General features: G+C 41.6%; 2 protein-coding genes and 1 pseudogene across 3 annotated transcripts; 2 read left to right on the plus strand and 1 right to left on the minus strand.

Annotated features, from left to right (window-relative positions):
* Window positions 1–4,661: 4,661 nt before the first annotated feature.
* Window positions 4,662–16,370, minus strand: znf622 (zinc finger protein 622). Of its 2 annotated transcripts, none has more exons than XM_071525873.1 (7): window positions 16,279–16,370; window positions 14,125–14,707; window positions 12,900–13,190; window positions 11,836–11,998; window positions 11,243–11,358; window positions 9,106–9,249; window positions 4,662–7,307 (listed from the first exon to the last, which is right to left on the minus strand). In XM_071525873.1, exons 2-7 carry the CDS (start codon window positions 14,699–14,701, stop codon window positions 7,174–7,176), a joined length of 1,425 nt encoding a protein of 474 aa, XP_071381974.1. In that variant the 5' UTR covers window positions 14,702–14,707; window positions 16,279–16,370; the 3' UTR covers window positions 4,662–7,173. The 2 variants fall into 2 exon arrangements, with proteins under 2 accessions (XP_071381974.1, XP_071381972.1); XM_071525871.1 differs by having other exon boundaries at window positions 14,125–14,713; window positions 16,279–16,362.
* On the plus strand, window positions 10,039–10,379 carry LOC139649459 (cytochrome b-c1 complex subunit 10 pseudogene; annotated as a pseudogene).
* A 1,556-nt stretch (window positions 16,371–17,926) lies between the features above and the next one.
* On the plus strand, window positions 17,927–23,831 carry LOC139649463 (cyclin-dependent kinase-like 1). The gene is made up of 8 exons (XM_071525874.1): window positions 17,927–18,091; window positions 18,586–18,780; window positions 18,883–19,061; window positions 19,518–19,630; window positions 20,161–20,300; window positions 20,676–20,764; window positions 22,099–22,663; window positions 23,358–23,831. The coding sequence occupies exons 1-8, from the start codon at window positions 17,927–17,929 to the stop codon at window positions 23,829–23,831; spliced, it is 1,920 nt and encodes a 639-aa protein (XP_071381975.1).
* The last annotated feature ends 1,343 nt before the right edge of the window (window positions 23,832–25,174 follow it).

A 25,174-nucleotide genomic window follows, 5' to 3' on the forward strand; every position in this document is an offset into this window, starting at 1 on the left:
GGATGATGGATTGATGGATGGATGGTTTATGAACAGCAATACATACAGGAAAAAAGAGATAATACAAAAACTACAAAAAAGCACAACAAAAACTCTGGGGCAGTGACTAATTCCCATATTGACATGTTTCACAGAAATATTTGTGTTTGATTGATTGATTGATTGATTAACTGATTAATTTATCGGGTATAAAAAAGTACAAACAGCAGTACAACCCAGAGGATAACACTTAAAATCATACTTTAACACTTGTTTCCAATGTGGTCCTCATGGTTTGATGACTGATGACATTGCTGCATCCTGATTGGTTAGGAACGTGCTGGTTAGGATTAGATCGATATATCAGTTTGTTGACATATATCGGGCCGATATTGGCCTTTCAATAAAAATCAGATATTGGCCAGTCAGTGTCGTCCATCACCGATATGATGGAGTGTCAGTCTGTAAAACCTGCAATGAAACCTGCCTCCCTGCCTTATTATGGGTTTCAGTGGAGAGTTTTAGTGTCCCATGATGGACTGAATGCTGTTTCAGAGGCTTTTCCACCCTGACTTGTGTTCATTTCTGTGGGGAAACACTGAATCCTTGTCATTTTTTTTTTGAATGGCATGAAAATGGTCAAATCTTTATTTCCCCTTTGCTTCTCTGGTGGAACACAATGCTTTTTCATGCTTTGTGTATTTCATATATAGTGTTTTTGTTTTGTCCTTTTGTTTCTCTGCTGGTATCTCTGGTATAGCCGAGTTATCCAGCTGCCTTCTGTTCAGTCTTTCTCTAATATTCCTTGTTCAGAATGACTGAAATCCATCCAGTCAGGGTCCAGTTTGCAGCACTTGAACTGGAAAGCCTCCACTCAGCAGGTTTACCTCATTTCAATTAGAGGAGATGCTGCTGTCGGCCAATCAGTGCCCAGTATTGCGACGACTTGGACTTCACATTTATTCAATTTAATTTTAGTCAATTCAACTTTTAACTAAATTAAATTTGTTTGCAAAACATCATGAAATACATTATTCATACCCTAACTCATAGTATATTTGAAAACAAAATCATGAATAATATGGGACCTTTAACTCCACAAAATGCTGAGATGGAAAGTAACTAAGTACAATTACTCGAATACTGCACTTAAGTACAATTTTGAGGTACTTGTACTTTACTTGAGTATTACCATTATATGCTACTTTATACTTCTACTCCACTACATTTCAGAGGGAAATATTGTACTTTTTACTCCACTACCTTTATTTGATAACTTAAATTACTAGTTACTTTGCAGATTCAGATTATTAATAGAAAAAATAATCAACTAATAAATTGTGATGTATTATTATAGATTACTGTAAGCTACCCAGCAGTATATAAAGTAGTGGAAATCAGCCCCACCTTTTCCAGCTGCAACATTAAAGTGATGCTTACACATTAATGCATCAATAGTTATAATTCAATAATATAATATATACTGTATTATTCTGAAATGGGCCATTCTGCATAATGACTACTTTTACTTTTGTTGCTTTAAGTACATTTTGATGCTAATACTTTTGTACTTTTACTTAAGTAATATTTTGAATGCAGGACTTTTAGTTGTAACAGAGTATTTTTATACTGCGGTATTTCTACTTTTACTTAAGTAAAAGATCTGAGTACTTCTTCCACACTGACAAAATGTCAGTATTGGCCGTCAGAAACCCAAATCAGTGGAACCCCAGTGCGAGTTACAAGAATCACCTCCTCCCATGACTTCCACAGTGCTAATGCCTCTCAGCCATCTGCCCTGCCTCTCTCCCCACTTCGTCCTGATCAATTAGTCTCCTTCTCGCCGTCGGCCTGTCTGCACACACACACACACACACACACACACACACACACACACACACACCCCTCCTCCTTTCCCCTCCCCCTGCTCTGTTGTTCCTATCGGCGCTGTCAAACAGCAGCGTGCTACGGGCAGAGTGCCCTAAACCCCTAAAACCATCCAGCCACAAACACTCTCCCGGCCTACAAAAGGAAGTGAGAGCCTGCCAAAGATAAAGTGGAGGACCGCAAAACAAATGGAGTGACTGAGCTCATTAAAGGGGCGGCTCAGCATCCTGTCAGAGCCCGATTGGCTTGCGGTGACATCATCTGTACGAGGCTCAAAGTCATTGATGAATCTGACATACAGGGAAAGAAGAAGCGTCACGGTTCTTGACGAGCTGTGGAGCTACATGGAGCAGCTCCTACCAACATTTATTTTGTTTTTATGTGATACTTTATTTAAAGTGATAATCTGCGAGTTTTGTTTTTCTTGATTTTGGCGAAACCTCTGCTGATCAGCGGCCATTGCTTTGGTGCTTTCTCAGTGTCGGCACTGACCAACATAATAATAAAGACTAAATATAGACTGCAGCTGATAAACGATAGCGAGACCTACTAGTCCACTAGTATGTCTTCATCGCTCCTCACCCTCCCTTCTCATCTTTCAGTGCTTTTGATCTTGGAAAGGCGACGGCCATGTTCACTCTAGTTTTGGCTTGAAGAGGTTTCCTTTAATTTCTTTAATCGCTTTCCTTTTCAGCAGCTCACCTTCCTCTGAGAGATTCATCTCTTTCTTTTACCTTAACTTTCTGTTGATGCAGTTTGAGTTTCTCTTTTCTTTGTCTGTTCAGCCATGGTGGCTATCGCTGCTCATGCTAACTACCCAGTTCTTCTTCTTCTGTTTATTCCAAACAAAGCAGAAACGTAAAACGCATCACTTCCTGTGCGGCAGAGGATTTTTCCCAGGAAAGAGCTACCAGACACCAGCTGTTTAGAACAGACAGTGGAGAAGATTTCATGAACTGGATATAGATTGGATCACTGTTGTAAGGACTCAGTGTCTTGCTCAAGGACACCGTTGAGAGACGGTCTCTCTAACCACTAGACCACCCTGCCACCCCAGTAAATGTATTAAGATGAGTTTAGGAAAGGTTACACACTATCTGCGTCATGTGACATTACCCAACAAAAAAAGAGAAAACTAGCAATTAAATCCAAAAAACAACACATCAGCTATGGCCGTAACTTATCCCAGCCCTGTGGTAAGCCTCTTAATACCTGGTATGGCAGAAATGTGGTTATTGTTGCAGCTTTAGTGTCAGAGATCTTCTTCTTCTACAAGTATCTTAATGAATAGTGATGGGATGATATAAAGAATTTCAATATATCGCAATAGAAAAAGGTGACAAAACGTATCGCGGGTCAGAAAAATGAATCATGATATCAGCTCCATGTTATTCTGCTGTAGTAATCACTAATGAGACGCTTGACCATCACAGTTTCACAAGCTCTCCATCCAAATTATATTATTGTCACTTTATAATTACATTTTTAAATTGTTGTTTACATTCTAGCGAGCCAATGGCATCGCTAGAAAGATTTGTGGCTCAGAAATAAACATAATTCTGCACAGTCAGACTTTATTGTCATTCAACTTTTATTTATTTCATTGTATCTGGTTGTATCATATGTGGTTGTATCAAATCGCGAACCACATACCGCATATCAAATCGTATTGTGAGATAAGTGTATCGTCCCTATTCATGAAGGAAATCTCCTTCGGTATAAAGCATTACAGACCGGCCGGGTTGGTAAACGTGAGCGAGCTGTGTGATGTTTACTGGCGTCACCTTACAGGATTTCTGGGTATTGCCAACGCGCAAATTTGCCTCATGCAGCTTTCAAGGCTTCAAAATCCTTCTTTAACTGTTCTCCTCTTCATCTCTGTAACAAGTAAAATGAATAAGCGGCCATCGCTTTCATCGGGAATCCGTCTATTCGGTGCAGTTGCTCCTAATGTTTCATAAACTCGGGTGTTCTTGTCAGTGTTTCTCTGCTTTGGCAGGCAATGGCTGGGTCAGGTTTAAGGAGTTCCTAACACAAAGATAAATTGAGGAAATCGGTATGCAGGGCAGCACTCTTGGTAACTGACTCATGGTGAAAAGGTCAAGGGTGAAAATCCGGTGAGTTACTTTGCGGCTTGGCTGGCCCTTTAAACGCTGCATTGACTTTTTTGTCAGCAAAATTAATTGGGGGGACTGAAACCTCACTTGCCCTTGATCAATACTATTAGGTATTGCAATGTAGATGACAGGAAGGGCATAATGTATTCTGTGAATGCAGAGGTACAAGATAATGCATTATGTAGAGGCACCATGGGACAAGTTTCCTGTTTTTTTTTTTTACCTAGTTTATCCAGAGAAGGTTTACTGAGCTTCATACTCCTTTCCAGCTCCGCTCTGCTTCACATTCATACAGTTCTACATATTAACTGGGAGCTGCCCAGTACACCCACTGTCTTCTACTGTGGGCCACAGAGCAGCTGCACTGGAACGACTGGGGGAGTTCGGTGCCTTGCTCAACGGCTCCTCGTCGGTAGGTACTAAGGGAGGGGAGAGCATTCATTCACTTTCCCCATAAATATGGAAAGTCAAACCAGCAAACTGTTTCTTTACCCTTTAGGTGTTGCAAGCTCAATGTCTTTAAACTTTTTCTGCATTCAGGTCAAACTAGAACGACAGTAGATATGAGCTTCCTCCTTGAAAATACTGTGCAGGTCAGCTTTTAGGTGGTGAATACTGTCGTGGAAATCTGTCAAAAGCACTGGACTCATACACAAAGTAAAGACACAAGCCACTTACTGATTTTGAAGATTAATGAGATTATTATTGAGTCAATAATAAGGAGACATAAGATCACACACAAAGCTTACATCAGTATGTCTCAACTAAAAAACAGAATACTTGATCTCATATAGTTTTCTAAGAGACAAAGAAATGATCTGTGGTTGGTCAATACATATTTTCTTAAATACTTTCAACCAATTGGCACAAAGCCATGAGAGAGGGCATCCCCTGATCATGCGTCTACCACATGTGTTTGTCATACATGCAGTCATGTCACAGGACACCTTCAAAACAGAACCTCAACATCTGGTTTCACTTAAATGTCTCTACTAGGGTCTCTTTGTCCACAATATAGGTGAAAGGTAAATCAGAACATAATGAATAAATGATAAAACTAGATACTTGACTTAGTTTACTTTGACAATACCATTTGAAAATACTGTTCGCATCACTGGCAAGCACTGCAGCGAATCCGCCGATTATGGCAGCCCAAGATAAGAAAAATCATAATGATCACAGTAGCCAGTAATATCTGCTGCAGTTTGTTTATGGTTGATTATAAATTAATTCATGAAAATGATTTTAAATGTGGGCATTCCAGTGAGTTTAACACATTCGAAGTTGCAGCAATGAGGTCATCTCCTTCTTTGGCTTCTTCTGATATGACATGAACATGGCATTAGTATATTCTGAAGTCACCAACAATGAAATATCTGCAGTCGGGCTGCAGACACAGCTATGTACACAGCTATTTATAACTAGCCTACTTGTGATTGACGTTGCAATGTTTAGTTTCCTCGAAAACAAAATTAAATGCATCACTCGCTAAGCGCATGTGTGCTGCCAGGAAACTTCAATCACAGTTACTGATGGCTTCATACTTTTCCAATGGATGAGCATTTCTAAGTTCTACCAAATCAGCCAAAGAGCCATGTACATTTTTGCAGAGCTAATAATTGCGGTTGTAAAGTCAATCTAAATCACTGTAGAGTGTGACTGCTGAACATGACCTCTAGCTATAGACATAAAGAGCACTTAAATGTAGTCTTTTAGATAACTTGAGAACTTAAAAACTTAAAATGGACTTGAATGGTTCTCAATCTGAAGGCTTCACAACAACTAAGGATTTTGCAAAGTCATTTGAGTGGTAAAATGTTTTTAATGTGTTCCATCTGCAGTGTATTCCATCAAAAATGAGGAAAAAAAAAAAAAGTCCATTGCAATTGCCTGTCAGAAAGTCATGAACAACATTTTTTTCTGGAGAATTTCAACACTGAATGAGGAGGTTTCCATCTGAAAAGGTTAAGAGTGAAATAAATTTTTCAAAATATATAGCAACTATGAAGTGTTACAGGTTGACACGTATCCAATAGCATATAAAATACATCTTTATTTTCTTATTATTAACAGCAGGTTGAATCGTACTGATGTAATCCTGTCATTATTTTAGCAGAAACAGTGTTTTAATTAAACAGAGTCCAAAAGAGTTAGATCACCTCCCAAATATTGAGCTTTTACACAATCCATATCTCAGTTGTCAAGGTTTTAAAATTGTTTTTTAACCTGTAGTCCCCTTCATCTCCACCTACCCTTCATGACACTGGTGAAATAAATGAGGCATCATAGCTTCCACCTGGATTCACCTGATCGATCAAGTCAATTTCATGGAGAGAGCCGGTTGTCCTAAAGTTTAATACACCGTGTTTTGACGCCGCGTTCAATAGATGTCGGAAAGGCGGAAATTGTGACTTCCTACTGGGAAAAATGTAATGGAACTGCCTTTCAAGTCGGAAGTCCAAGCAGGAAACTCCGGCACAATTTCTTATCCTCGAGCTGAGTTACCTGACGTCTCGTCAACATGGCGACAAACACTGTAAACACTACACAGCATTACTTTTATCAGGTTTATAATCCTTAAAATACACTTAAGTTGGATTTCCAGCACTGAATGACCTCAAATCTAAAAAAACAACTGTGTGGGAAACATGTAATAATATAAATTTAATTTCAAGATTTTCTATGCTAAATAGCTGGCTAACATTGTCAAATATCATTGACATAACATCAGCTTTTGCATGGGGAATAGTATTTTATGTTGGGTCAGGAAAATCTCATCCTTTGTTTTTTCTCCAGGTTTTTCCTGAACTGGACCACTGGAACGCACCGAGGTCGGACTTACGACCTTCCACCTGGAGTTTTCCCAACTTCCGACTCTGAATGGAACGCAGCATAAGCCAAGATCTGAGGTCCAAGGTGCTTTTGACAAGTCCACTGATATCACATCCTCACTCAGAGGGTAGGAAACTAACACCAGACACCAGACACCGGTCAATTTTGGCTGTGACTGTTAGTTTGCCTCCTCTACCCGCCACTTTGCCAGGTAACCAACCATCATTTGGAGATCGCAGTCGATTCTGTCAGTCTTGTTGGCTGGAAAACGGTGAAGGTGACTGCTGGACTTTGTGATCCAGCAGCCCCCCCCCCCCGTTGCATTTCCCGCCCTGTTCGGTTCCCTTCCAGTCCGAGGCTAGAACATAACTTGGACTCTGAAGTGGTTCTGCTTGGTGGCGTTGTGGTTCATGCCCATCTTCAGCATCCATTTTGACTTCATCTTCTGAACGTACTGCATGTCTCTCTGGTTCTGATGGAAGGAGTTCTTGCCTAGGGGAGGGAGGGAGGGAGGGAGGGAGGGAGAGAGAACGAGAGAGAGAACGAGAGAGAGAACGAGAGAATAACATGCATGTTTTGTTATGTATGCTTTTCATGAGTGTATACATTTAAAGCACGGGTGACTCTAATGGGAATGGAACCGCTAACCCTGGCGGTGTTAGTGCCTTGCTCTACCCATTGAGCCACGGAAGAAAACCCAATGGGTAAGGGGGAGAGAAGGAGGAAGATGGTGGAATGGATAAACAAACGCCAAAGCAGCATTATTAATAATCAAACAAAACTGCCAACACCGTGCAATCTCCAGAGTACGGGACTGAATCTGAGCTTGTACTCACATCTTCAAAACACAACAGAGAAAACAATGCATAATAGAAAAATTGAGGTCCTGGGGTCAAAAGCTGACAAAGCCTGTAAGAGTCAGACTTCCTGTGAAGCGATAAGAGATTTTTCATTCCTTGTATTCCTTAAAGTAAACACAATAAATCAAACTGGGGGTAATGCAATATCGCAGGGTCAGAATCAGATGAACCGAGGAAATTCAGCTTTGCACTGAAACTACTGAACTCCAGTTCCATGTGGAAAAAGTTTCTGCTGCCTCGTCTTCCTCGGGAGCACAACGCAACACAATCTGGGGAACTTCTTATCAGAAAACGTGGGATAACAAGACCTTTCAAACTCGGAACAGCTGCTCTGGCTCACAGTTTGAAAACACACACACCCACCCACGAAACGGCACCTCTGGTTTGTCTTCCTGTCCGGGTAGAAGCCAGGCTCTGCCCTAAAGCAATGTTATTGGTTTGAACTGCGGTTTGAAGAATGAGAACAGCCCACAGCGTCTCCGCCCTTTTCTATCCAACTGTTCTGCTTTAACTTCTCAAGACCTCCGTTTGTTTGACACAGAGGTCTGGCTTAGAGCTGCAACGATTAAACGATTAATCGATTAGTTGTCAACTATTAAATTAATCACCAACTATTTTGATAATGGCTTAATCGGTTCGAGTAATTTTTTAAGAAAAATAAGTCAAAATTCTCTGATTCCAGCGTCTTAAATGTGAATATGTTCTGGTTTCTTTACTCCTCTATGACAGTAAACTGAATATCTTTGGGTTGTGGACAAAACAAGACATTTGAGGACGTCATCTTGGGCTTTGGGAAACACTGACAGACATTTTTCACCATTTACTGACATTTTATAGACCAAACAACTAATCGATTAATTGAGAAAATAATCGACAATGAAAATAATCATTAGTTGCAGCTAGGGCTGAACGATTTTGAAAAAATATCTAATTGGGATTATTTTGACTGATATTGCAATTGCAATATGATTTGCGATATTAGAGGGAATGATCATTTTTACATCATTATTCCCATTTTCATTGAAAAACATATTAAAATGATTATGGTGTGATTTTTGCGGAGATCTGTACCAAACAAAGATGTTTTCTTAAGTCTGTAGAATATGATGTGTAGGCCAGGACATCTCTGCAGCACCACAATATTTAATTTAAAATGGTATTCTGACACACATTTCCCCATTAACAAATATTGCACCTCCTGTGATTTGAAAATTGCAGTAGGCCATATTGCGATTTCGATAAAATTTCGATTAATTGTTCAGCCCTAGTTCAAATCCTTATACAATGCACTTACACCCCCACCAAATCTCTCTCTCCAATAAGGAAAGACATGCTAACCTATGCCATGCTTAACTCCCTCTCTCTAGACATCATATTAAAAACAAACCGCCCCCCAAAAATATCAGAAAAACACGATAGTTGAGCCTTACCGATGTCCCCTCCCCAGCCCAGGGCTTTGTACTGCCGGAGGACCCGGCCCACGGCGTTCCTGTTGTGGGCCAGCGCCACCGTCCGCTGGGTTCCAAACCGCTGCTTGTAGTACCGCATCAAGGAGCGGTGGCCGATCTTAGCACCTGGGGGAGAACATGCAGGAAGGACGGAGGCATCCTGTTATGGTGTGTGCACATAAAGTCACATGTTCCTAACGCATTTCCTCATGAGTAAGTGAGCCAATGAGTCAAGAGATCCGACAGAAACGTCTAGTGAAAAGGTTTTTTATTATCACCATGTTAAATATTGGAATAATACTGTCATGTCATTTGCTTTTTTGGCTTGAGAATGAGGCTTTTTAGCCTTCGTCATTGGTATTGATCAACCCTATCAACCCTTGCCAATATATTATCGTAATTTTATATTATGGGGTAGGGCTGGGCAATATATCGGTATTATATCGATATCGTGATATGAGACTAGATATCGTCTTAGATTTTGGATATCGTAATATCGTGATATGGCATAAGTGTCTTTTCCTGCTTTTAAAGGCTGCATTACAGTAAAGTGATGTCATTTTCTGAACTTACCAGACTGTTCTAGCTGTTCTATTATTTGCCTTTACCCACTTAGTCATTATATCCACATGACTGATGATTATTTATCAAAAATCTCATGGTGTAAATATTTTGTGAAAGCACCAATATTCATCCCTACAATATTGTCGCACTATCGATATCGAGATGTTTGGTCAAAAATATTGTGATATTTGATTTTGTCCATATCGCCCAGCCCTATTATGGGGCAGTAAAAACCGTAAAATTATAGGCCAGGACCCCAAATGGGTTGCAGGCTTACGTGTGGTGGGGCAAAACCAAAGGACAATGGTAGTAGATTCAATGCAGTAACAAACTACAACAGGGAAGGTCAGAATGGTGCAGAATAAACTAAATAAAGTCATTGGTGCTACCTACATTTCCTTTCTAAGAACGTGGGTGCCAAATGTGTGATGAGCTGGGGAACTGTGGGTAGAGTGACGCTGGTTCACATTTCAAACCTAAGGCTGGTGCTGGACTATGTGCCTTACAGTAGTGGGAAGTTCAAGAAGGATGAGAAAAGTATAATAAGACTAGGAAATGCCCTGGCACACCAGTCAGTCTGTGAGTTGTTAGGAGTTTACACAAAGGGATGCGATATGTATAAATGCTCTTTTGGCTCATTTAGTATAATTTTATGTAAATTAATCTTTCATCTTCTCAGAAGGTTGCTCTGAATCACTGAAATGTAAAATGTGACAGTATGCTCGAATGAGTCTGGATCACAGGATAAGTCAGCCAATTTCTCATTTGGGCCTCAGTTTGAAAAGTTTAACAATCCCCGTGTCAGAGCATTTAATGTGCGGCTTATATAGAGGTGAAGAAGATAAAAAGATGACGTCAAAAGCAAATTTGTGCAGCAACTATGCAATGTGTACCATTTGGAAACACATACTAAATAGTACATAATGTGCAACACACACAGACATCCCTTAAAGCTGTTGACAGTTCCAGACTGATGTCTAAGATGTATAAGGCTGGTACCATTAAAACTTTCCTGGCACTGTTGCACTTTGTAATTACACTTTGCCCCTCTGTGTTTATTATGAACTTTGTTGTTATAAAGTTTGTTATGTGTTGTAAATGTCAAGAGAAATTGTCCATCCTTACTGGAATGAATTCCACCAGCTTGGCTGGGGCAATAAAAGGAAAGTTGAACATCAACTTTAAGCTTACTGGTTTACTATCATCAGGCTTCCTTCACAGTTTCAATTTCAAAGTTTCATACTTTTTCCAGACCTTGATTTGCTTTGAAGATTTTGGTGTTCAATATGATAATAATATGATTTATGCCGACCACCCCTACTAACTACCCTGTAACACTCACATTACACATCACTGTATAATCATATGTACATCGGGACAGTACAATATTTTTCCATACTTTTTTGTGCAATATCCAAACTTAGACCTGGAAATTGCCAAACTCTTTGTCCATACATTTTCAAACTTCCCTGACCCGTGTAGGAACCCTGTATTCTGTGCCTTGGATCATGTTACACTATTAACTTGATTATGATAACTAATAAAGTCCCGTCACCTGAGGGGAGGGTCAGCTCCAGCGTTTCGTCGTCGTACTCCAGGTTCTTGTCGTCAGGTAGCTCTTCATCGTCCATCTCAGCATCCTCTCCCTCCTTCCTGTCGGGGTAGCTGCTCCTGTTGGCAAAGAAACAAAAAGGTGACAGTGAAGATGCTGCTGCACGAATGGCTACCTGTTGCATCGGCTCCTGTTGGCTTCGGTACAGACTTGTAAAGGAGGAGGTAAGTTCTATCAATGTTGTTGCAATTCCAATAGAGGTCAATTTGCACAGCGATTAAACATAGAAACAGAGAGATTCATGAATAATATATAAAATGCATTTATACAAATATAGAAATCATTAATCTATGCAGGTGAGGTAAAAAAAAAACAAAAAAATCATGCAACAAAAAAAGATAAGCTAAGACACAACTTGATTAAACAGATTCCAAATGCAAACACAAACAACGTGATAGAAAATGTTAAACCACTAAATTCTATAATATAACTTGGGAAATATACATAAATAACCATAATGCAGGAAAATAAATTATAGCAGAGGTGAGAGTGATAAATTCAAAAACCGAAGGATTTAAGGCAACATGACTCTCTACCTGAAGTCGTAGAAGTCTGCGAACTCCAGGGCGGCGTCTCCGTCTGTGAAGAGTTTACAGTGGCTTTTGTCGATCATGTGACCCTGGACTGCTTCTGTTGAGTAAAACGAACGCCCCTTCTCGTTGCACCATAAGCACACGTTCCCGGCACCGACCTTCTCTCCTGCCAAACAAGAAAATAAAATTGGATTTGGTTAGAAAGTTAGGAAAATCCTCGATCATTTCTTTGGCAACAGAAGCCAGTGGGTGGCTTGTTGCATTTTTTTTAGGATTCAATTTTTAATCATTGCAACTTATTGTCCACTAAACAGGGCGGCACAATTATTGCCAAAACGATAATCCTGATCATTTTTACTACATATTGTGCTCACGATTATTAGTCTCAATGATTTGAGGAGTAAAATCATTTTACCTCACTTTTGGCAGCTTATATCAACATCTTGACTATTCCCAACTACTGTGAACGTTCTGGATTAAAAGGAAGTGGTTTAGTGTTGCAGATATTGGGATAAGTCACAATATGCAATTATACATAATCAATAATTATTGTGCTGTATCTTAAGTTTTGGTTTTGTTCAGGTCACTACTGGAACACACAGGGGAGAACTGGGGGGTTGCGTCAACTTTTTGTCTCCCTGTAGGAGACAATAATACATAACCATAACAAACATGGAGCTTTCTTTCCTCACTTTGTGTATCTTTTTTTTTTCCTTCTCACTCTTAACTCTCTTCAGCTATTGCCAGTCTCCATTCAGATTTTAGTGGTTGACCAGATTTGAAATTCTGGTCTGGACTGGGCAGCAAGAGGTTAAAGTCCTGAACCCTCACACACTACAAGATCATTTGTGCGACTAGTGGAATGCGATATGGCCTGAATTTTATATCACAATATTTTTTTTTAATATATAATACAAACAATATATATATCATGGTATATGGTGGGTTCACCATCACTATGGGACACAAACCAGCACCGACAGAATAACAGTCATGATGCCAGATCGTGGCTATAATCTACCTAAAAAGTTGTGTAGTGTGACCCCAGCTTTACACTCCCCGCTCACCCAGGTAACGAATGAGCCCACTGAAGTCGACCAGGAACTCCACGTCGGGGATGAAGAAGCTGTGGGCTTTCGTCATGTGGGCGACGTTCTTCATGAGCGAGCGCGAGTGGTGGGAGCAGAACAGGCAGTCGGTGGCGGGGATGGAGCCCGGCAGAGCGGCGGGGTGGGGGGCGGGTGAAGCTGCGGCGTCTCCTTCCTCCTGATCCATCGCCTCCTCTGCCTCCTCATCATCATCATCCTCATCCTCCATCTCGTCCTCGTCGTCTTCCCCGTCGACGTCCTCCCAGTCTTCTGCAAGATGGAAGATTTTTTTTTTCAGTTTTTGGACTGCGCAAACTGATGGGGGTCTGTAAATCTAACAAAATAAAGCTATATGACAAGTTTTGTTCCAAAATGCTACATATCCAATTTTGGGAGAAAAAAAATCCATGATTTGAAGTTCATCATTCAATTCAAATATATAATTTATTCATTGGTGTGACTAAGGCTGCCAAGCCAACTGGCAAGATGCAACAGCCGAGTAAATAAAGGCTTCGTAATACTTTCAGAAGAGAGCGTCACCTTGGATTAGGGCTGAACAATTAATCAAAATTTTATCGAAATCACAATATAGCCTACTGCAATTTTCAAATCGCAGGAGGCGCAATATTTGTTAAAAGGCGAAATGTGTGTCAAAATACCATTTTAAATTAAATATTGTGGTGCTGCAGAGATGTCCTGGCCTACACATCATATTCTACAGACTTAAGAAAACATCTTTGTTTGGTATAGATCTCCGCAAAAATCACACCATAATCATTTTAATACGTTTTTCAATGAAAATGAGAATAATGATGTAAAAATGATCATTCCCTCTAATATCGCAAATCATATCGCAATTGTAATATCAGTCAAAATAATCACAATTAGATATTTTTTCAAAATCGTTCAGCCCTACCTTGGATTTTGTTTTTTCTTACCCTACCATAATTTGTTTTGACTTTGGGCTATCTAACATTTTGTAATGGTAGATGTCACTTTCACTTTCTCAAATGGCATTCTGGAACAAAAATTCACATATTTAGACAGAGACCTCAATTTTTTTGTCTAAATTCCAAGCAGATGATATTGTGAGAAAACTGGGGGAGGCCTTACCCAGGACTTAAACATTTAGTGGTTAAGAATTGAGTAGCCCTGTAAGAAGTATGTTTAGTCAAGTCGACAGCAGATTATTTCACCTCCTTACCTTCCTCCGCTGTGGCCCCCTCCCCCTCCTCTCTCTCCCCCATCCTCTTGGCCTGCTCCTCCAGCCACAGCATCCTGGGGGGTTTCTCCGGCCTCGGCCTAGCCGCTCCCCCCGAAGCCTGGGCCTTCTCTGGCCGGGCCGGGCCGGACCTCAGCTGCTCTCTCAGGGCTTGCTGCAGGGCCTCGTTCCTGGCGTCGCGGTCCGCCTTCTCCTCGCCGAGCCCCTTCTCCAGGTTCTTCTCGTTCATCTTCTCCACTTTCCTCTGGGCGGCGAGCAGGGCCTGTTTCTCGGCCTGCTGGTGCTTGTGGGACTGCAGGTGGTTCTGGTAGGCGTTGGCGCTGGAGAACTTCTTGTTGCAGGTGGCGCAGCCCTCGGTGACCGCCGCGTCGCTGAGCTGCTGCTCGGCGGCGGCCCGCTGGGCGAGGACGCGCTCCTGGAAGTTTTCGGCAGTGACGGGCGGCATGTCGGCCACCTTGCGCTTCAGGTTGTAGCGGTGCCAGTCGGTTTTGTAGTGCGCGCGCTGCACCTCGCCGTCTGCGAAAGCCACTCGGCAGCTGATGCAGGTGTAGGAGGACATGGCGGCCTGGAGCTGAGAGGAAAACCAACATTATTCTAGCTGCGGTTGGATGCACCAAAGTAAACCACTTTATAGAGCTCAAAAACAGGGGCAGAAAAAAAAATCATGCTGCTCAGTAGTCTGATTTGGCCGCTACAGTTAGTGTTGGTTAGGGCTGGGCGATAATTCAATATTATTGTTTATCGTCTTTCAGTGGAATCATATTGTGATGATATGAAGATATTTTGATATCGTGACACACATTTCTGCTGTCTGAATTGATGAAGACAAGCAAATTTTACTTAAAAACTCTGATAAAATCAGGTATGGTAGGAATATTATTTTAATATTTCAGTTTTGTTTGACATCACACCTAACATCACCATTCGGTTCAATGAGATGAACATTAATTTGATTATTTAACGTGATTTTGCATACATGAACCATATCGTGATACATACTATCGAGAAAAATCCTTATGATTATCATGATATTGATTTCAACCATATCGCCCAGCCCTAGTGTTGGTAATATAATACACACAATTATTACTGATAGTACCTTGAACCTAGCCCCCCTTACAGGGAGAGAACGTAATGCCAAACTCCATTCAAAACTCAAGTAATTTTATGTTACATTGCTCATCGGCAAACGTATATACCTGGTAGAACATAACTTAAGACATTTTACAAATTGTTGTAGTCCTCTGGTAAATTAGAACTTTTTAGAATTGGCTCACGTGCTCACTACCAGCCCCATTCACAAATTTTATCGGAAGTAGAAGAAATTAAATTTTACTGAAATAAATGCTGCGTGGTATATTCGATGTATGCCGACTTGAAGAGTGGATCCCAACAATTTCTTGAATGTCTTAAGTCATATTCTACCAGGTTATGCACGTTGGTCGAAAAACAAGTTAAGATTACAGTGCCAGATTTTAGTGCGACTTCTCTCAACACAAGAGAACTGGGCAAACCCAAACAAGACGTTACAAATAACGGAAGATATTTTAGATAGGAGAGAGGATAAATGGGAGGGATTAATCCACCCCTGCTACAGTAACATGTTCATTTAAATGACACACGAAAAGGCTTTTCTCCATGTTTTGACTGACATGCAACTAGTTTTGACCATTTCTTTTTTATATGGAAGGTTTCGTCCACGTGTGTCATGCAGTTCATATCAATGCTCAGTTGGCAGACACGTAATAGTGATGGTGGAGTTGGTTAAATTAAAATTTGATCATCTTTGGTTGGCTAGTCTCAGCTACATACATCACAGCAAGTTAGCTAATAAATCAAGTCACTGGGTGCCGAAGCGGATTTAAAGCGACTCTCATTTGACAAAACTAACTGAAACCACGAAAACCTCAACTTTTGCTACCACACTAGTCTGAGAAAAACTAGCTACAACAGACAGACAGGCGAAAAACACAGCGAGTACTTAGCTAACGTTAGCTAGTAACCAGCAAGCTAAACTTTGACGCATTTAGTGTCAACAGTAATGACAGTTACAACAACCTGAATATTCTGGTTCATAATAACAGCAACGGCAGGTTACTACATGCCGACTGAAGCCCCACATTTACATCCACTTACTTATTAAACGAGCTGACTCCTCCAAGCTATGTTGTTGTTGTAATTTCTGCAATCTGCTCCTGCAATGTCTAGCACACGAGGGTGACTTCCTGGTAACCTTTGAACTCTGTCAAAGGAATGACGTAACACCATCTAAAGCCTGGTCCAAAGGGGTCACACTGCCACCCAGCGGATCTTCTTATTCTTGTTTTTTTTTTTTTTTTTAAACATCTTAAAAGGTACATTACCGCCACCCACATTCACTGCTCAAACGACCCAGACCTTCATGTTACTTATTTTTATTTTGTTTATTTGTTTATTTAAAGGATCCCCATCAGCTGATGCCATGGCAATCAGCTAATCTTCCTGGGGTCCACACACATACTGTAGTTAACACATTACATGATAAACATTAAATTACATTAATATACACTAAAAAAAAAAAAAGCAAGCTTACATTGATATGAAATAAAAACAAATCATATACAATTCAAAGCCAGTCAACACTGAACGTACATTTAGGTAGAATACTAATTGAAAATCAATATATAGATAATATTTAAAAGAATGAGAATTATGCAACCCATATGAAGCGGAACACTATTGAACAGAACCAGTTATTTCGTTTGTAAAACACAAAACATATTTGTGGATCTTATTTTATTTGTGTATTATTCATATTATTTATTTGTGGATTTGAATTTATTTGTGACGTGTTCACACTATTTATTTATTTAATTTTGAAACAGTAGTACCCCCATAAAGAACAACACACAATTACATGTAAAATCTGAAAAAAAGAAAGAAAAATCTCGAAAGAAAAATTACTTCAGGTAGGGAAGTTGGTTTCGAGTTGAACTGGTATAAGTCATTCAGTGGCATGACTGCTACATTGATATACATTTTTAATGAAGTCATAAAGTTGAATAAATGTGTTAAAATCAAATCTTAATACCGTACATTGGATTAATGGCGGCTCCGTTGCCATGGTGACAGAGGGACCTGCTCGTGGAGCCGCCGCTGAATTGTGACGCAAAGCGCATTTGTGACGCAAACCCGAGTTTGGAGTTGAAGTACACTTTCATGCTGTTCATGCGTCAGTTTCTACACGATGTTCACAGGTAAGTTTGATAGGATTTACTTTCAAGAACAAACCTGTCAGCAGGTAAAAACTGCCCCGTTTTACTTACTGTACATTATATTGTGATACCAACGTGTTAAACTGTTAAGATTACTGTAAACTGCACGGATATCAGCACAGAAGGATGCAGTGTGATTAGTAATCGCCTCCTAGACCCGACTCAAACTGAAATAGGTTATTTGATGAATATAATATAATATTCACCTGTAGAACACATTCGTCTTCAAATGTAGTCTTGTTGTATTGGAGTCTCGGCAGTAAATAGCCTGCTATGAGTCAATAAAATGTCTCTAGCTAATGCTTTCTGTATGTTAACTGCATGAAGTCTGGTTTGACACCTGGACTTGTTCCTGTGACTGATGGAAGAATCACAAACTGACATCAAACCCTTTCTGATTTGACTGCATTTTCTCAAATATAGTGATTTCTCTAAGTACTTGCTATGTCTTGCAAGCTGTTTATGCCTTTGTGTGTGTGTGTGTGTGTGTGTGTGTGTGTGTGTGTGTTTTCCAGAACCAGAGACAAAAGATGGATGATTACTTGAAGCTAGCTGTGCTCGGAGAAGGCAGCTATGGCGAGGTCTACAAGTGTCGACACAGGCAGTCAGGAGACATTGTGGCCATAAAGAAATATTTACATACATCTGAACAAGTAGTCAGCTGGACTTTAGAGAGGGAAATCAAGCTGCTGGTGGTAAGGATTTCTTAAACTATGGCTCAGGACCCAAAAGTGTTTCTAATACTGATAAAACACATTTTTACAGATAGGTTTGTGTATTTGATTTATTATTCTGCTTTATTCTTATGTCACCCTGTTTTTGATTCATCTGCTTTCATGTTTTATCATGTTGTTGTTTGTAAGTGTAGAGTATACATAGAGTCCTATATTAGTGTAGAAATATGGTTTCAAGTGTCACAGTGAGACCAAATGTTTTATTTGTATCCTGAGCTGAGAAAACCTGAACTGCTGTTCATCACTGACAGTTTTGAGGAGGATTAGGAAAGAGTCCAGGGTGACATCACCTTGTTGTCCACTTTTGAACCACACAGCTAAATTTATCCAAACTCAGCATTAGTTCATCATGAAGCCCCTTTGTTGTAGCTAGGAGTTTTGAAGCGCGGTGAATTGTTGCTAAAAGTTGAAACAGTATGTTGGTGGTTCAACTTGAGTGTCTTACTGTTGAACAGCAATGCAGCCATGAGAACCTGGTCCGGATGCAGGACGTGTTCAAGCACAGCGGTCACCTGCACGCCGTTTTCGAATTCATCGACCGCTCCCTTCTGGAGGAGATGCAGAGCGAGCCTCAAGGCCTGCAGAAGACGCACCTCAGGAAGCACACCTTCCAGATCCTGAGAGCCGTCCACTACCTGCACACCAACAATGTAAATATCACTGAAAAGAGCTGGACGTCGCTTTGCTTTCGTTAACTGCTAAAGGTGTCGTTTTGTCGGTCCTCTCTCTCAAACTATTTTCTCCACCTCCAGATCGTTCACAGAGACATCAAGCCGGACAACATCCTGGTCACCGGCTCAGGTGTGGTCAAGCTGTGTGACTTCGGCTTCGCCCGCACGCTGCCGGAGGCCCGAGTTCCTCTCAGCAGCCATGTGGTCACTCTGTGGTACAAAGCTCCAGAGCTGCTGGTGGGAGACAGAATGTACAGCAAGTGGGTATCTTCACATCCAAACTCATAGGAGATGTACAGAGGCCTGGCAACATTATTTCTTTTGTTGTCGCTTTTCCAACATGGTGAACTTAGATGCTAGATTTAGTCTTTGTGTTGCAGATTGGTCTGCAATGTAATCTAGTGTTTGCATTGAAAAATAAGTTTACATCAAAAAACACACAGTCAGTGTATGATTATGGATAATTAGTAACAATGTCAAGCCATTCATTCTAGTTTTTGACACAGAGAAACTGGACTGAAAAGATTAGACTGGAAAAAAAAAAGATGGTAGTAACTCCAAATATCCCTATAAATGTAATTGATTTATTTGCTCTCATATTCTCAGAGCCTGTTGGCTGGTTTCATAGACAACCAGGATGTAGTGTACGCACTTTAGTGTATTCCTGTCTGGGTTCTTAAGGTGTTTCTCTGTCTGCTCTCTCCCCTCTCCTTCAGAGCTGTGGATGTGTGGGCCATCGGCTGCACCATCCTGATCATGGCCAGACGTGGCGTGTTCCTGGCTGGAGACTCGGAGATCGACCAGCTGCATCAGATCGTCAAGAGAGTGGGTAAGTGGTCCTCCGCCTCAGGAGTGTGTGCGTGGAAACGTGCAGATGTATGGGTAGGTGTGTGTGTGTTCATCAGTGGTGGGAAATGGACTTCCCCCAGTACAGCGGCAGACTACGCTCTGTGATCATACCTTTAAACTGCAGAAGAAGCACAAAATCATTTGAAAAATAGGTCTGTTCACTAGCTTCGTCACACTGCTATCAATAGGCCGACATGCTGCTGGGATTTTGTTATTGTGAGAATGTAGGTGGCAAAGAGACAAACGCGCCCATCACCATGTAATCTTATATATACTGTATGTACCTACTGTATATCTCAACTGATAAGTCGTCTATGGTGCTCAACTAATGAGGAGGAAAGGTGTTTTCTCTGACTTTCTGTTCTTCTGCTGCAACGATGTGCAAATCAAATAAACAGTCCACTATCCTGGAGTGAAGGGTCGTAGTTCACGTTCAATATGACATTATGTGTCAGAGAAGTGTTCAGTTTATATGATCATTGTTGGGGTTTTCTTTCTTGTCACGGCCAGGACCGCTGACCCCAGGCCAGATGCAGATCTTTACGGATAACCCCAACTATTCGTCATTCAGCCTGCCTGAGGTGGAGCTGCCCAAAGACCTCAGGAGGAAGTACGGCCTGCACGACCCCCTGCTGGCCGACCTGGTGGAAGTAAGTGTGCTCTCTTCTGCACAACTGGGCCTGGACAGCCTCTGATGACACTGTGTGCTCCTATAACTATTACATTTATCGTTAAGTTTAATTTGAGTTTCAGTAGAACATGGTCTACATGCTGTTTTCATTGGCTTTTCTACCATGCAGAGAAATAAACACTGCTGGACATGGACTAACCTCAGGATTATTAATGTCTGTCTTTTACCACGGGTTCTCCTCGTAGGTTATTATTTAAGTTATTTCATTACAGAATCTTGTGGTAGGGTTGCAAACTAACTCTCTCTGGTGCTGCGTGATGCATCTGTCTCTATGAGTTGTATCTTTCTCATTTGAAATAATGTGAAAAGTTAAATGAGTCATGTTGTTTTTCAGTCGAGTCTCCAGATAGATCCTGCTAACAGGCCAAGCTGCTCTGGGATGATGAACCATGAGTATTTCACTGGAGACGGGTTCCCTGAAATGTGAGTAGGCCGTGACATGGGGCTCTGTGGGGGCGGAGGGGGAGGAGAGAGTTACTGTTACAGTTACTGTTGGTGTGTAATTAATGAGTTTTTGGAGAAACATCCAGAACTGAAGGATGTATCACTGTGTTATCACTGTCTCACAGCTGATGGAGCTTCGCTACCAATGCTGCTGTTTCATGTTGTCTTAGTATACTAGACAAGACATGGTGCAAACACCAAGTTAACTGGTGGGTCAACCGTTTGCACCAATCTTGACTTTCATATCCTTTCCTTTAAACCTTTAGTCAGTCAGATGTGTCAGCTGCAGTGGTGGAAAGTAACTAAGTACATTTACTCAAGTACTGTACTTAAGTACAATTTTGAGGTACTTATACTTTACTTGAGTATTTCCATTTTATGCTACTTTGTACTTATACTCCACTACATTTTAGAGGGAAATATTGTACTTTTTACTCCATTACATTTATTTCACAGCTATAGTTACTAGTTACTTTTCAGATCAATATTTTATATTTCAAACATTTGATCATCTTTATAAAGATAGTAGTAGTTATATTAGACTACCCAAAAGTATAGCTAAATTATCAAGATTAGCTTCACGTTGACAACTTTAAAATGCTGCTTACATGTACATGTATGTCAATAAATCAGTATTAATATTCCAATAATTTATGAAAAATATAAATCTCTAAATTGGGACAGTGTGCATAATGAGTACGTTTCCTTTGATACTCTAAGTACATTTTGCTGCCAATACTTATGTACTTTTACTTAAGTAAGATTTTGAATGCAGGACTTTTACTTGTAATGGAGTATCTTTACATTGTTGTATTGCTACTTTTACTGAAGTAAAAGATCTCAGTACTTCTTCCACCACTGGTCAGCTGTAACTAGTAACCAGACTCAGCAAAAACAAAACAACAGTCTGGCCAAGATGTAAGACACTACAAATAATATTTGGGGAAATCCAGTGGACCAGGTGTATAAAGATGGTTGCTTCCTGAAGTGACATCATTTGGTCCTCCAGGCCAATCCCACAATGCAAAGGGCACACATTGTTTCCAATCATTTCCACACAGCTAAGGGTGGATATCATCGTTTGTATACTTTATACTATGAGACAAACCAGAAGCCAGCCGTCTTTGTACATCAATGTTTTTTCCAGGCAATCCCAGAAAAATAAACAGAGTCATTTGAAAGTGTAATGCAGCTCTGGTCCGGTACTGTTTGCTTGCTGTTACCAGGGGTAAAGAGAAAGTGAAGGAGAAGACCATCTCCTTTCTTAAACTGGAACAAATGAGCCACTTTCTGTTCTGCTGTCTCCTGTATAGATTCATCCCAGAGCTCCAGGAGATGGTCCAAAAGGACGTCGAGGCCCGCAGGATGTCACTGCATGAGACTCCTGACGGGTCCGGAGAAGAAAAACCATCTTCTTCCTCTCCCTCAGCCACTCCTGCATCTGAAAAAGAAGATGCAGTAGTGGATGCCGTCAGTGATACAGCCTCTTCCCGGCAGAGAAGAGACAGACAGGTATCCGAAACGGTCGAGGACCCCGATTCCTCCCATCAGTCAGAGCTGGAAGCTTGCGGCTACCAGATTATCAACGTCATCTTCGACCACATGACGAAGAGGAGCCCCTCTGGCTGGGTGGTCTCGTCCTCATCGTCATTCTCCGGCCCGGAGAACGGCGACCTGAACGCCACCGGGCTGAGCGACCAGGAGCAGCTCTCAGTGGATACACCTGTGCCGGCACAAGACGGCGTCAGGAAGCAGGATCCACAGGTGAAGAGGCCGTCTCGGCACTTCTCCTCCGCCATGGTGCCTTCCTGCGTCCAGCCTGTGCTGGACCTCATCCACAACGCCATGTCTGCCTTCTTCAGCACAGATGAGAGCAAGGTAGGTAGAAGCAATGGGGCTAGACCCAACGGTTTTTACTGTATATTCAGAAGGTCTTTTCAACATGGCGCCAGAATCAGCTGTTGTAATAAATGATAAAGAGGCTGGCCTATAAGATCCAGGGTTCCTACGCAGGTCTGGAAAGTCTGGAAAAGTATTAACAATGCATTTGATCATTTCCAGGTCTTGAATAGTTTGGGAATTTGAAAAAATGTCTGGAAAAGTATGGAAAATGTTGTGGTTCAGGTCCGATACACACATAATTCTAGCTTTTATGTTGTTGTAGAGCCACTTTGAGTCCACAGTTTTTGTTGATGTGAAGAATAATGTTCAGATAGAGGGACGCTCTTATTACCCAGCCGCTGTCAGCATGCATTATATCAAATACCCACCAAAATCAAATCCGGTCAAGAACATAGGCTCTGGGAAAAATGTGGAAGTTTAAAATGGAAAGCGTGCAGGAACCCTGCCAATCATCTCACATATTCTGATATTTGTCACTGTGAAGAACAATCTTCATCTACACAGTGATATGACCTAGTTAGCAGGGGCAAGATGTCCAGACAAAATCTTCAAAACAAATCAAGGTCTGGAAAAAGTATGGAAATTTTTAATTGAAAATGTGCAGGAACCCTGAAGATCTGTCAAAATCTCATCACTCAACTTGCTTGTTTTGTTGTTGTTTTTATTGAAGGAGTGTGTGACCAACCAGGCCGATGTGGAGACCAACTCGCCCTCCGCTTTGGCGATACAAATGGTGGACAGCACCTTCCTGGAATTGGCCAAGATGGCACAAGGCGGGGGTCCCGACGCACCGGGCACCACGGTGGAAAAGTGCATCGCTTTGGCCAACGTGCTGTCACTGTCAGCCGTCCTGAGCCTGGAGCCTGGAGACAGCAACATCCAGGCAGTCCTGAGCGTCAGGAAGGACATGGCCGCAGCCGTGACCCAGCAGCTGCACGGCTTTCTGTGCCAGGAGCAGAGAGACAGAGGCGGGGCGGTGCCACCGGCGCCCAGCGGCGGAGAGGGAGCGGCCGTGACATCATCGCCCGTGGTCGAGGAAGATCCGGCGGTGATGTCATCAGCGAGGCATGGCGCTCTGGACTCCACTGACCGGCCCGTGGAGAAACCTGCGGATCCTCTGGCCGACAGTGGTGAGAACTCCTGATGTTTGATAGATTTATATCAACAGTTTAGTGAAAGGATTCTTACTGTGCACATTTACAAAATCACATGTAGAACATATTGATCTATGTATTTTTTTTTCTTTGGTCAGGAAATGAGGTGGAGCCTGTGGAGGAAAAGAAAAAGAAGAAGAAGAAGGGGATCAAAGGTGCCTTCCGCAGAGCTATGAAGGCCATGAGGCGCTGCTTCACCCGCTGCTTCTGCCCGAAAAAGGACAGCGAGGAAATATAAAGACTCTCCGCCTGTCCACACACACAGGCAACACTGGAGGTATGTGCACAGTCAGTTGATATTGTGTCCGTAGTCCTGTGGACGTCCAAATCATGTCAAGATATGTCTGTCTTGGACCGAAACTTCAACCTTCCCCACCCACTCTGATTGATCGGAAATGTTGTGAAAATTCTGGATAATGATAAGACAAATGTAGAATATTCGAATATGCTAAATAATTATCCATTCACATGTACAGTTAATTATTTTTGTTCTTTTGCAATGCAGATGATCTTTTCCCGCTCCTCTTCAACTCCCCCCCCCATCCCAGGTTTCAGGTAAGTATTAACCAACAAACAATAATGGCCAGCAAGAATTTTTTAGTGCTTGTCAACTTGTCACCGGTGGTCAATTCCCAACACACACACACACACACACACACACACACACAAGTTTGGCCACCGGTGCGTTATTGTTCGTTTGTTGGGTATTGCCTGCTGGGGAGGAGGGAGGGAGATGAGGGGTGTACGCTGTGTGTGTATGTGTGTATGTGTGTGTGTGTGTGTGTGTGTATGTGTAACATTTAGCTTCCAGATTATGCTGGAAGAAGACGTCCATGGAAGGGTCCTGTTCCTGAGGAAGAGACAGTCAGCACTACCAGGAGAATTCCCCATGGACCGCTCTATCTGTGGGCCTGTGAGAGCGACAGAGAGAGAAAGGGAGAGAGGAGAGAGAGACAGAGAGACAGAGAGAGAGAGAGGGAGAGAGGGAGAAAGAGAGCCTAGGTGAGTGTGACCCACACATAGTGTAGCTGGCTAATAATTCAGCATTGATTCACCATTGATTTGATTCAGTATTCTAGCTGGAGACACTGTAATTACCAGGAGACTAAGTCACAATAATACAACATATCTTAGATTTCATGCTTTATTTTACAACACTGGATGCCAGCTTTCAGACACATAGAGTGGGAGCCAATTTTAGCTCGCAAATACAAGTGTAGTTGGGGCTAAAACCTAACTTTGTACATTTGTTGTGTTTGACCCTCACAAATTCTTAATCTCTTGTCCAGGGTCAGCCAAGTCCAGCATCTGCAGAGCAGCACAGCCTAGCAGT

This window comes from Centroberyx affinis, unplaced genomic scaffold (genome assembly GCF_046629955.1).
Source record: "Centroberyx affinis isolate AG114_WGS23_722 - 3 ecotype Tasmania unplaced genomic scaffold, CSIRO-AGI_Caff_v1 ptg001347l_1, whole genome shotgun sequence".
Classification (NCBI taxonomy): domain Eukaryota; kingdom Metazoa; phylum Chordata; class Actinopteri; order Beryciformes; family Berycidae; genus Centroberyx; species Centroberyx affinis.

Coding starts and splice junctions, on each gene's coding strand:
- znf622 (XM_071525873.1), bottom strand. CDS start 14,701: ATGTCCTCCTACACCTGCATCAGCTGCCGAGTGGCTTTCGCAGACGGC. Junction 9,250..11,242: donor GGAGCTGACCCTCCCCTCAG/GTGACGGGACTT, acceptor GTTCTCCCCCAG/GTGCTAAGATCGGCCACCGC. Junction 7,308..9,105: donor GGGCTGGGGAGGGGACATCG/GTAAGGCTCAAC, acceptor TCCCTCCCCTAG/GCAAGAACTCCTTCCATCAG.
- LOC139649463 (XM_071525874.1), top strand. CDS start 17,927: ATGGATGATTACTTGAAGCTAGCTGTGCTCGGAGAAGGCAGCTATGGC. Junction 19,631..20,160: donor TCAGATCGTCAAGAGAGTGG/GTAAGTGGTCCT, acceptor TGTCACGGCCAG/GACCGCTGACCCCAGGCCAG. Junction 22,664..23,357: donor TCAGCACAGATGAGAGCAAG/GTAGGTAGAAGC, acceptor TTTTTATTGAAG/GAGTGTGTGACCAACCAGGC.